Source organism: Gymnodraco acuticeps, unplaced genomic scaffold, assembly GCF_902827175.1.
Source record: "Gymnodraco acuticeps unplaced genomic scaffold, fGymAcu1.1, whole genome shotgun sequence".
NCBI classification, from domain to species: domain Eukaryota; kingdom Metazoa; phylum Chordata; class Actinopteri; order Perciformes; family Bathydraconidae; genus Gymnodraco; species Gymnodraco acuticeps.
The window spans coordinates 15,470-29,333 of NW_022990611.1; the positions used below are offsets into that span (position 1 = coordinate 15,470).

At 40.9% G+C, this 13,864-nt stretch overlaps 1 protein-coding gene across 1 annotated transcript in view; it reads left to right on the forward strand.

The window, feature by feature from the left end:
• Positions 1-13,864, forward strand: part of tmem132e (transmembrane protein 132E) — a gene marked incomplete at its 5' end in the record, with an annotated part of 76,928 nt that overhangs the window by 12,442 nt on the left and 50,622 nt on the right. The window contains 1 exon segment of the mRNA XM_034228969.1: positions 8,489-8,694. Within this exon segment, the coding sequence (XP_034084860.1) occupies positions 8,489-8,694 (206 nt within the window).

The window sequence follows — 13,864 nt, forward strand, 5'->3', positions numbered from 1 at the left end:
AATTTACATTATTGAATTTAATATTCTGTTCTTGTACATATCATATTCCATTGAAATGTAAATAGACTTTTTGCACTACTTTTTCATTTGTGTTTTTGTATTTTATTATATATGTTGCTTTGTTGGAGGAGCTCAGGTCTGAAGAATTGCATTGCCATTTCTACACGGTAGCTTTGTGCATATGACAAACAAAACCTTTGAATTTGAATTTGAATGTGAAGCACGAGATATTTTTACCTCAAGACGTTTTCCTGCGAATAAATACGGTGGCCGACAACGGCAAACGTGCTTCAACAGCCCAAAACACGATGCATATATAAAACACAAATGTGCCAAAACACATGCAAATGAATTTATAAAACGTCTAACAACTTCACGAAACATTGACTAAAAGCTCTGCCTAAACGAAATGCTGCCAAAACAAAACATTACTTGTTAGACGCTTTCATCCAAAAAGACTTACTGCAGTGGGACTCGAACTTGCTATCCGCTGATTCAAATTCAGCGCACTAAGTTCAGCGCACTACCCCACTGAGCCACATTGCATAAAGCTTACAAAATTACGGAAACGAGGCGACTTTAAAAAGTGTCGCACACAGTTGGGACCGGAGCGTTTGATGATAATTATCATTAAAGTTGGCTACTGTTGGCAGAGTTAGTCTTCCAACAGTTCTGCGATAACATTGGAAGGAATCATGTGATCGCATTGTTAAAATAAGCCAAAAAACCTAATCTCTTCGTAAGTTTCCAACAACAGATCCAGGTGGCAAACTTTATAATCTCTGAATGTCACCAAGCGCTCGGGTCCCAGCTGTTCTCCCCGGTCGGCCACATAAGTACATAAAAGTCCAATATACTTTTACATTTAAGACATACTGTTCTGTCACACTCCACCGTTCAAAAACCAACAGACAAACTTTGAAATGGGACATTGGTTTGTTGTCGTTGTCACATCATTCATTCTGTGTTGATTGTATCGGCTTATTTTACTCAGACAGGTTTATTAATGAAATGATGAATAATGAATTAGAGCCTCAGTGTTTTATTTCTTTGTATTTGTGTTTTCCACCCTCTAAAAGACTAACATCGGTTTGATCAGTCACTCTCTGTTTACTCCGGTTACTGGAGGCTCTCTGGCTCGTTGGTGCTTTTCTGTTGAAAGGGAACGACTGAGGAGAGCGTCAGCCTGTGAGGAAGTTGTGAAATGTCTTCAGGTGCGTCAGCCTGTGAGGAAGTTGTGAAATGTCTTCAGGAGCGTCAGCCTGTGAGGAAGTTGTAAAATGTCTTCAGGTGCGTCAGCCTGTGAGGAAGTTGTGAAATGTCTTCAGGTGCGTCAGCCTGTGAGGAAGTTGTAAAATGTCTTCAGGTGCGTCAGCCTGTGAGGAAGTTGTGAAATGTCTTCAGGTGCGTCAGCCTGTGAGGAAGTTGTGAAATGTCTTCAGGTGCGTCAGCCTGTGAGGAAGTTGTGAAATGTCTTCAGGTGCGTCAGCCTGTGAGGAAGTTGTGAAATGTCTTCAGGAGCGTCAGCCTGTGAGGAAGTTGTGAAATGTCTTCAGGTGCGTCAGCCTGTGAGGAAGTTGTGAAATGTCTTCAGGTGCTTTAGAGGAACTCTGACAAACCTGACAGACGAACTGTCATGGGGTTATCTTGGCCGAGGTGTCAGCACACAATACTTTTGTTTGTAATAAATACAGTCAATTAAGTCAATCAGTTCCACCTTTACCAGCTTGATAAACACAGACTTTGAAATCTGCATAATGAGTACTTTTGATCAATTTAGATGCCAATCCTTTTTATTTTTACTTGAGTAATATTTGGCTTGTACTTGTAACAGAGTATTCCTACACGTTGGTATTTCTAATTTAACTTTGAAGTACAAGTTCTGAGTACTTCTTCCACCTTTACCAGCTTGATAAACACAGACTGTGAAATTGACCAATATGCATAATGAGTACTTTTGGTACTTTACGTATATTTACAGTAGATGCCAATACTTTTGTACTTTTGAATACAGGACTTTTACTAACAGAGTATTCCTACAATTTGGTATTTCTAATTTAACTTTTAATTACAAGATCTGAGTACTTCTTCCACCTCATCATCATGTGTGTCTTCACTTTCTACTTCTTACATGTTGAACACAAATACCTGTACTTTCTACTTCTTACATGTTGAACACAAATACCTGAACTTTCTACTTCTTACATGTTGAACTCAAATACCTGTACTTTCTACTTCTTACATGTTGAACACAAATACCTGAACTTTCTACTTCTTACATGTTGAACTCAAATACCTGTACTTTCTACTTCTTACATGTTGAACACAAATACCTGAACTTTCTACTTCTTACATGTTGAACCCAAATACCTGTACTTTCTACTTCTTACATGTTGAACACAAATACCTGTTGTTGTGGAATATTTTCCAAGGCCCATAACTTTGATCCAGTGTATCAGTTCAAGGCACCTGTAACCTTGGCTGCTGTGCTCTCAGTGTTTTGTCTCCCTGTTCCTGCCTGTTGGCGTCAGCTGATAGAGGTGTTATCATTCTATCTTGTTATGCAGCATGTTGAAGATGCTCTCTGAACTAGCTAAATACATGGGTCTGGGGTAGAGTTCTTCAGAATTGACGTGGCAACTCTACCGTGAAGTCAGAACCTCTGACTCTTGGACTTGTGATGTGAATCCACCGGCCGTTAACTCCAAATAAACCACCAGTGTTTGACATCAAAGCTACTGCTCCTACCGTGTCTCCTTCCTGAGTCGGTGACTCCCACTGCATAGCTACACAGAAGTTTCCTCTACACCTGTACTTTCTACTTCTTACATGTTGAACTCAAATACCTGTACTTTCTACTTCTTACATGTTGAACTCAAATACCTGTACTTTCTACTTCTTACATGTTGAACTCAAATACCTGTACTTTCTACTTCTCACATGTTGAACTCAAATACTTGTACTTTCTACTTCTCTCATTTTCCAAACAGCTGGTTCCTTTAGTCTGAATGTGTGTTTGGTGCGTGATCATTATTCTTTAGAGTCATTGCGTGCCTATTGATTTGAACACGATCCGTGTATCCATAATTTCCTGGTCTTCTCTAAAGAAGAGGGACCAATGGAAACGTTGTCATGTTGCCGTTGTTCAGCATGGAAACATTCATTAGCTAACAATGACATTATTGTTCTATTAATATAAAGGGAGGTCAGGTACTCTTTAAAACAGCTGCTAGTTATGGGTACTTTTTATTGAAGCACATTTCAAAGCCTCTTTACTTTTACTTGAGTAAAGAAGTTAGTCAGTACTTCTACTTTTACCTTAGTATTTTTAAACACGAGTATCTGTACTTCTACTTGAGTAAAGGATGAGTGTACTTTTGTCATCTCTGCTGCCACACAGCACAATGCAGGCGGTGCCCTCACTTGTCCCGATGATCTGTCTCCACCCAGGCAATCTGCTGCCACCAGGGAAGATGCCACAGCGCATTAGCAGCGGTGTGACGGCATGTGGCGGCTCAGTGTGTGAAAGCCCTCCTCAGAACGGCCCCGCGGGAACACTGAGACCCGCAGCCGCTAACAGCTTCTGACTCGCAATTAGCCAGCCAAGTTTATCAGCAGCAATAGCCGCAGGAAGTGAAGCGGCTCTGTGGATAGGGCCGCTGTTCAGTGTGTGTGTGTGTGTGTGTGTGTGTGTGTGTGTGTGTGTGTGTGTGTGTGTGTGTGTGTGTGTGTGTGTGTGTGTGTGTGTGTGTGTGTGTGTGTGTGTGTGTGTGTGTGTGTGTGTGTGTGTGTGTGTGTGTGTGTGTGTGTGTGTGTGTGTGTGTGTGTGTGTGTGTTCAGGGGAGCAGGGAGTACATGTCAGGCAGATGTTCTCCACTCTGCATACAGCCAGACGTGCTGAGATTAATTAAGGTGGCCGAGGTCGTTGTGTTGAGTTACTCCGGCTTTAACTCACACTGCAGATGAATAATAACACACACACACACACACACACACACACACACACACACACACACACACACACACACACAGGGTTGGGAGGGTTACTTTAAAAATGTATTCCAATAACTAGTTAGATGTGAAAAACAGTAGCATAATTTAAGTAACACAATATAAAAGTATCCTGATTACTTTCCATTACTTTTGGATCAATATTAAATGCAAATCAATACGAGGGAATATAAAGATCAAAAGGATGTTTTTTACTAAGTGTTAAATGTTCATTTTCGATTTGTTCTGTTATAACGCCGTGTGCAGAACGCTTTGGCAATACTATGTTTAAAATGTGGTCATGCCAATTAAGCCCCTTTGTATTATATTGTACTAGGTATTATCTCCAGTGCATCTACCTATCCTTATTTCCAAATGTTTTGTAACATCGTCATCCTTGATAATCCGACTACTTCCGTTTCTCTGTAAGCGAACACAGTTACCTGTAATCTCTCTGTATCCTGATAATCCTAAATTAAATGTAATCCATTACTCCCCAAGCACGCGCACGAGGTCAAACCCTGCACGATTGCATTAGCTGAAGCAGAGGGGAACGACTGTCATCGTAAGAAGTTCATCCAGGGGTGAGGGGGGGATCATATTACCCAGACCTCCTCCCAGTTTTGATGAATCTTCGGCTCTGAGAAAACCGGCCGCCGACCTCCATTTTCCGCAGATTAGATCCTCTGATTACAATGCCAGCTCCCTCCCACCACCAGATAAATCTCCCAGCCCAAAAGCAAAGCCCTCCAGTTCCAATGCAGTTAATAATTTAGCGTTAGAGGGGGACAAGTATTTATGATAATTCAAATGGAGCTGGATCTTTCTGACTAGGCGGGGTAAAGCTAAAGAATGGTTTAAAGTAACAAATGGCTGAGAATAAAATGTAGCACTGCCCGTAGATTGAATTCTAACTCACTCACTCACAAATGATATTACATTAATGTCCTAACCATGACTATGTGTATTAATGTGCCATGTAGGTGTTATGAGCTAAAGCGCATGTGAAATGTCACACTGCTGTCGGCCTTCACATCACATGAATAATGCGTTTGCCTAAAAGCTTTTGTTGCCGTCTGTGTAATTGTTCATAGATCATTATTCTGAGAGGTGGAGGGTTATGACGTGAGACGCATGCCTAATGCTCACTGTACATGCTTAGCAAACACTGGGTTACTTATACAGCAGAAGCACTCATTTGGCCGCATAACAGATGCAAATTAGATGAGAGAACAGCCCACAGTCGGTGAGCTCTGTGTACCGCAGTGTTTCTCAGCCTGCGGCTTTTTCATTCTGACCAAACACTGCAGCAGCTGATTTTCACTGATTTGTTCCATGTTTCTGGTTAAAGCTGTAAAATCAGCTGCTGTAGTGTTTGAATGAAAAGCTGCAGTCGGTGGCACACGGCAGCGATTACATGGTGTGCTAATTATTAACATACAGCCTTATTTAAAAGAGGACATTTCATGCTCATTGGTTCATATTTGTATTTAGTGTCTGCTCTGATTGGTTAGCTGGCCGGCTCTGTTGTGATTGGTCAACCGCTTAGAGATGTCTCTATTATGCTGGGATTTTCCGTTTCCTATGTTGTTAGGTTTATATATCGTGACATCACTATATAACACTTGCACTTCTATTGGCTAGCGCTCCAACACATTGTACGTGATAGGCTAAGGGGCGGGACATCTCTAAGCGTTAATCACAACAGAGCTGGCCAGTTAACCAATCAGAGCAGACTGGGCTCTGGTTTCAGACAGAGGGTGAAAAGAGGTGCTGCAGCACAGACTGTATGAGAACAATACAGAGCTTTTTGAACATTAAAGCATGGAGACATGTAGAGACACTACATACTGATATACACCTGAACATCAGCAGGAGAGGACTCTTTAAAGTAGAGACACTACATATTGATATACACCTGAACATCAGCAGGAGAGGACTCTTTAAAGTAGAGACACTACATACTGATATACACCTGAACATCAGCAGGAGAGGACTCTTTAAAGTAGAGACACTACATACTGATATACACCTGAACATCAGCAGGAGAGGACTATTTAAAGTAGAGACAATACATACTGATATACACCTGAACATCAGCAGGAGAGGACTCTTTAAAGTAGAGACAATACATACTGATATACACCTGAACATCAGCAGGAGAGGACTATTTAAAGTAGAGACACTACATACTGATATACACCTGAACATCAGCAGGAGAGGACTCTTTAAAGTAGAGACAATACATACTGATATACACCTGAACATCAGCAGGAGAGGACTCTTTAAAGTAGAGACACTACATACTGATATACACCTGAACATCAGCAGGAGAGGACTCTTTAAAGTAGAGACAATACATACTGATATACACCTGAACATCAGCAGGAGAGGACTCTTTAAAGTAGAGACACTACATACTGATATACACCTGAACACATGCCCGGCGCCGTGGGAGGGCCAGGGAGGGCCAGGCCCTCCCATTTGACATTCCTGCCCTCCCCCAATAAACACGTTTTTTATTATTTATAAAAATTTAAAAATATATTTTATTTTTTTAATTATGAATAAACTGTGAACTTTTATGCTACGATGTATGTGATGTCAGAACAAAACAAAAAAATCGCAGGCTACGTCAAATAAATGCATGTGTCTGTTGTGATTTGTGATTCGTCCCCATTTAGACCAATCACAGCGTCACACTCTGCCGCCTATTCTGGATTTGTTTATTGTGCATTCTGTAGACTCCCATTTCTGTTTGAATGACAAAATGGAGATCAGAAATCGGCTCCAAAGGTCTAAGGATTTGTTAAAACGAAATAGCGATGAAAGAACTGCAGCCGATGGTGCTGCTGGCGACCCTGCACCTGCCGTTGCAGCAGCACGCCTTAATGTCACAAGCTTGACCTCGGCAAACCCCGGGGCTGAGTTAGCGATGATCTTGGGGTTAATAAACCCAAGCAGGTGAAACTGGATCGTTATCAGGGAGATTGTTTTCAGGAAAGAAACGCACTTTTGCCGCTGCATGGTACAACAACAGACCGGCTTGAAGATTCGTTAAAAGCAGACGCAGCCTTTTGTTTCCCCTGTAGACACTTTAAAGTCAATACGTCTTCATCTGATGCGGCCTTTACTGTCAAACGTTTTTGCGACTGGAAACACGCATTAGACTGATAAAGGACTGCTAAGGCATGCCGCATCAAAAGAACACATTTCATGTGAGAGTTTGTGGAGAGAGAGAGACACGCGAGGAAACAAATAAGGAAATTATAACTTTGGTGCAGATCAGCTGCACGGAGCCGTTATTACGTGTCAGCTGTCGTTGATATTATAGATGTTTTAGCCGTCAACCAACTCCCTCTCAGATGTGACTCGATTCACTCCACAGCATGTCCGAGTGCAGTGCATCGGAACATAAACCATGCCCAAGGCGGGCTAAGCAGTTCATCGTCTCCGTCTCCACTATTTCTCTCCGAGTGCAGCGATGAGGAAGCTGCCATCCGTAACCAGTGTGCCTTGCTCGTGATTTACCAGTGTCTGTGCTGCCACGCCCACAATGTTTCAAAGTGGTTGCTATGTTGCCCTTTATTTGTGTATGTTTGCGATAAGTGTGCGTCTTTACGCAATGCTGTTGGCCTTGCTGTTTGATATTGTGCCGCAGGCCCGCAGCACGTGACGGTTTTGTGTGCCCTCCCATGAAAATCATATGCCCTCCCTTTAGATTTGTTCTGGCGCCGGGTCTGCCTGAACATCAGCAGGAGAGGACTCTTTAAAGTAGAGACACTACATACTGATATACACCTGAACATCAGCAGGAGAGGACTCTTTAAAGTAGAGACACTACATACTGATATACACCTGAACATCAGCAGGAGAGGACTCTTTAAAGTAGAGACACTACATGCTGATATACACCTGAACATCAGCAGGAGAGTACTCTTTAAAGTAGAGACACTACATACTGATATACACCTGAACATCAGCAGGAGAGGACTCTTTAAAGTAGAGACACTACATACTGATATACACCTGAACATCAGCAGGAGAGGACTCTTTAAAGTAGAGACACTACATACTGATATACACCTGAACATCAGCAGGAGAGGACTCTTTATATGAACTAACCGATAAGTTGAGTGTTATGGAACTCTTCTTGAGTAAAAGACACTCTCCAAACCTGGCAGGTAAAGCAGTGAAACCTTCAATTCCCTTTTAATTTATTTGGGTGAACCATTTCTGTAAGACAAAATGGAAGTATTGGCAGAGATGTTTTATGTGCCCTGAACTCTCACATCGCATTCAAATATCTGAGAGATCCTCGCTTTATATTTGCTCTGCGCACCACGTCAACCTTGAAATGCTCTTTGATGAATTGTGGTGCTGACAGCTGCAGCCGTGCTGTAATGTATATCATCTCTCAGCACTCAGAGTCTGTGCCAGCGTCCGGATCATTTCCATATAGATGGTCTCTGACTTCTGACCCTGATCTGCCCTTTAGGTGTCCATGAATTGCGACTATGTGTTCGTCAACGGGAAGGAGACGCGGGGGTCCATGAGCGCCAGAGTGATCTTCAGCTACGAGCACCTGAGCGCGCCGCTGGAGCTGACCGTCTGGGTGCCGAAACTCCCCCTGCAGGTGGAGCTGTCCGACAACAACCTGAGCTTCATCAGAGGCTGGAGGGTCCCCATCCTGCCCGACAGGAGGTGAGGGTCAATACCAACTGAGATAGTATAGCATGCATGCAATGTTGTTGAAAGAAATTACAGTTTTTTGCAGATTTGTTGTCATTTGTTGTAGCTTTGGCCATTATTCCTGCTCAAAAATTGAAAGTAAATTTCAAAGAAATTATTGTTTTAAGTGGGAATAAAGTGTGCATTGGAGTTAATGTCGATTTAATTTCCTTTTCCTTAAATGAATGCATGTATAGCACTATCAGACAGACTTACATTTTCTACCTAATCCGGGATGTAGTAGCCAAAATGCTTATTGTTCCTATCATTATCATTATTTGTTGACACCGCATGCATTTGTAATTGGTCACCTTCAGGAAGTATATTAATGGGTGTGGTTTAAGGTATTTAATCCACCTGTTTTTTGCTGGGCTTGTGTGGAAAGACAGAGAGTGAGCTGGGTATTTTTATGTTGATCGTATTGTCCCACTTTAGTTATTGCTTGTTTTACTTTCTTCATTAAACCTCGTTGAAGTTGAACTTCAGTACAGACAGACAGAGCCAAGTCTCAGCGACATCATTCATTGGGAATGTTCACGCCGCAGCAGGGTTATTTCCTTGTCTGTGACGAAGTAGTTGTGCTGTACTTAAGCCACCTGAGAATGTGTATGTGGTGGCTACATGAAAAATACTTGATTGATGGATTAATCAAATGTTTTTTCTAAGAACTGTAAAGTTATAACCCAAATGTTCTATTCATCAGAGCTGAAAAAAGGCTTTCCTTAACTTTGAACAACCGTAATAACATAATAATTTGTATTTTTGAACAGATGTAGCGCCTATTTTCCAATTTGACTAGAAACAAAATGGTTTATCTGATCTAGGGAGTTGGTGTACCTCAAGTCCAAACTAATAACAAACACGGCAGATGTTTCGAGTTTAACCCCGGGTGAAACCAACTTTTAAACTCTGTAGATTTCATTTAATGGCATGTTGAAAGGTTGCATCATCTTTCTTAAATATACCCTGAGCCAGAGTGTGTTAGGTTCAGTGGATTTTTTCCTCGTCTTATTTCGGGACATAATTACCAGAGCACTCATTATCCAAAGAGCATGAACCCCCGCAGTCTCCAACATCAGAAACTAAAAAGCTGCCGGCCGCCTCTCTGTTTCCCTTATATGTGAAGCTGCTTGTTTTTGTCCAATTAGACGCTCCGGCTCAGGTTCAGCAGGAACGAACACTACAAAATGAGGCTCTCGAGTGAAAATGGATCTATAGGGTGGTGATGTTTGTGTCATCTGAACCAATTTTGTACAACAAGTCCAAGATACAGAAGTAATTTGACTTTGTGTTTGTGTAGAGAAAGGATGAGTCTGGGTTGTGCTTTCAGAGAGATAATGATGTTCTGTGACTAACAAGCAGGTCAGTCGGTGTTTCTCAAAATGAACATGCCGTCAAAAAATAGTTATTTTACTTTTACTTCCAGGATGATGTCACCCTGTTGAACCAAGTCAGAATACTTTATTTATCCCTGGGGGAGCATTGGGTTGTTAACAGTTTAAAAAATGGTAACACTTTATATTAAGGTACACAAATCAGCTAGTTGTTAATTAACATGCATATTAGCAGTATATATATATACTTATTAATGCCTTATTCTACATGACCATATTCTACAAGTAATAAGCCATGTTTGTTTTATAAGTAATAATGTATATGTATATCACAATGTATAATGAGAATTATTGATGTAATCTATATTTTTTTGGATTAGATCAAATGAGACAATTATAGTTTAACAAAATGTATACATTTTTGATTGGATAAAACAAATAATATTTAGTTAATTTTAACGAGAAAAAACTGTTTGATAAAATCTATATTTGTTTGTTTGGATTAAATATAGAATTTAAATTAATTGACTTCCTTCAACAAGAAAATATACTTTGTGCCAAGTCTTATAGAATAGTTTCCATGGACATAAGAAATATTGTTTGAGGCAAGTTATTTATTTTTCATTGGCTCAAGCTATAGAGTATAGATGTGAACCATTACCCTACATTTTTTTAATTGGTTGAACGAAATACTTTTATCAGTGCATTAGTTGAGAGTTTTTCCTCAATAACACTCTAATTAGTGCGTATTTATTGTCTTAATATGCTCAATATGGGCCTAATAAGAATAGTAATTCTCCCATAATAACACTTAACAAATATGACCTATCAACTAATGGCTTATTACTTGTAGAATAGTTGATTAGTTGATGGTTAATTTGTGTACCTTAATATAAAGTGTTACCTAAAATATCTATATATACTGTCCATGAGAAATGAAAGAAGCATAGTGCAAAAAAGGATAAGATAAAATATAATATTTATACAAACATAAGGAGTTAAATACAAATATGCAAAAAAACATAAATTAAAATAATTGTTTTATGCTAAACTTAAACTAAACATTTGAATTAAAAGATAAAAGAAAATCAATATTTCTAATTAAAGTAAACATGTGCAATAAAAAAAGGACTGGAATAACAATATTAATTAAAAGGTAATAAGTAAGTAATAAGAGGCTAATGTTAATACGTGCAACAACAATTTCAAATCAAATAATATAAAGCACAAATGCAAGAAGGAAATATAAAAACTTGCACATTGCGTATTATAGAACAATTATACATATGTTAAAATGTGTATTTTACAATAGATGCAGTGTTTTAATAGAGATATTAGGCGCGTTCACACCGCAGTACTTTTCCCACTTTAGTTCCGAAATGTCGCGTTCACACCAAAAGAGCCGGAACTAAAATTAGTTAATCAGAACCTTTTTTACCCCCTTTTCCGTCCCTTCTAGAGAGCAGGGACTTTCGTGGGAGAAAAAGGTTCCTATGTCTGATTGGCTGGGCGGATTGCAAACCACGCCCCGTAAAACTCCCAAAAAGATTTGTGAAGTCGCCATTTTATTATCCTCGCATTAGCATTATTAGCATTAGCATTAGCCTAGCGCACCAACGGAGAGAGACTAACGGCCCGTCCACACAGCGGCGTGCGTTGAAGCTTCCAACGCTTCTGCCCATTCACTTTGAATGGAGTGACGTCACTTTTAGCCGAACTGCATCGTGGGAAGCGACGCGGAGCGTTGCTGGCGTGGCTCGCTGCAAAAGTTGAGCAATGTTCAACTTTTGACGCCTCGGCAGAAGCGTCAGCCAATCAAATCATATGCCAGTACAAGCTCTAGCCAATCAAACCGCTGCTTGTGTGTCAGGGGCGGGAGATTCATGTGATTGGTTGTTGGTCGAGTGTCAGACACGCCCGCCGGCAAGCGTCAACGCACGCCGCTGTGTGGACGGGCCGAAACTTATGGCAACACAAAAGAAAACATGGGAGCGGTGGAGATGAGGAGGTGTCTGCGTTCTGGCGTTTTACTCAGAAGGCTTCAGTCGAAGCTGCTGGGAGTCCCAGCAGCTTCGACTGAAGCCAGTCCCCAACTCCGGGGACTTCCGGCCGGGGACTCCGGGTGGAAGAACTAGAACTAAAGAGTTCTCATGAACTAAGTTCTGATGAACCTTTGTGGGAAAAGTACTGCGGTGTGAAAGCGCCTATTAATGCAGAATTGCACATTCAGAGTGTTTTAGCTACTGATTTTATAAGTCCATCTTCAATCTATTGACGCGTAGTACATTCAGGTATTATTTTAAATGATTATACCTTTCTCCACACTTATTCACATTCTGTAACGCTCCCCACTGTAAAGACTCTCGTCCTGCATGTCAATATTAAACCGTCAAAGCTTCTGTCGATGGAGGGAATCCAGCAGGCGATACAAAATTAATGAGCTGTTAGAAATAACCTTTTAGATGTAGGCGGGGAAAAAATTGCACCAGAGGGAGATTAAGATTTTCGGAGCGGAGACCCTCGATGAAAGATGTGTTTTCAGGTTAGGGGACCCTGCGCTCATTAAAATATCCCAGCATTCCTGTCATGCGTGCAGCGGTAACAAACAGGCCCTCAGCCCTTCGTTTAGGAGATGCTTAATGGGCGCATTAACACTCTGCGGCTGGCTGCTGGAGTACATCGCACCACAACCAAATCCATTCCCACCCCACCTGAATACAAACTGCGTGTTTAAGGAGAAGAAATAAGATGTATCAAATGACCCAGAGTGCTTTGCAAACATCTTGCATAGCGTAATTTCTCAAAAGGGGCTTTAATGTGCTATAGGTGGTGTTTTATTATGTAAAATGCGTCTCGTATGTCCACTTTAGCACTGTTCATTCATTTATTTATCATCAAAAGGGCGCAGGATTTTAAATTAGCAGATGAGAAATCATATAGATAGATAGATAGATTTTGAATAGTGTTAACTAACCAGGCCCAGGTGTCCACATAAGGAATAACTCTTCTATAACGATGTTTCTCCGTAATTCAACACCCCCTGAATATCAATAGTTGGTGATTCCAAAGTTTATTCAAATGATGTATCGCTGCAAATCTTCCAAACTATTTCCCAGGCATATAACTTGTGTTGTGCCCCCATGAAAACAATAATCAAACAGCCCTTGTGAGCTATTTTAGGTTTCTGTGATTGCCACTCAGCCCGGCCCGAGAATTCATTTCACCGCAGGTCGTTTTTTTTGTTCCATGCTGTCATTTGGATTTGCTGAGAGGATGCAATTTCCTTTTACTTTTCCCTGTAGTTCTTTGCAGCATCAGGTAACTGCAGACAAAGGCAGATTCTAGTATTCTCACTGGTGCCACATGCAGACATTTGAAGCTGCTGATACTGGCTACACCTTTCCAAAAGAACTCACCGTATTCCAGGCGGGGGTGTCGGATATATCTTTGGATGTATGAGATATAGCATTTTGTATTCTTATGTTGCCTGATCCATACTGTGAGAGAATATTTTAATACGATCTGTGTATCTAGAGGTCCTCAGTCTTTCTGTAAAATGTTAATCACAAAGTTATGCTTTTTGGTAAACCGCATATATTCCTGCCTGTAATGTGATCCATAGCTTCTCAGGAAGACACAGGTCAAGAGGTCATCTGATATCCTGTGGGGGAGAAGCTTGGCTCATGTGGGTTTGCAATGCAACGAGTCTTTGTCTCGACATCTGGCATGCATTAAAGGAAAACCCGCGTGTTTTAGGACCCTCCTCTTCTCATGTATAGATGTGTTCCTGGCTCCTTTGTCTTCAGAGT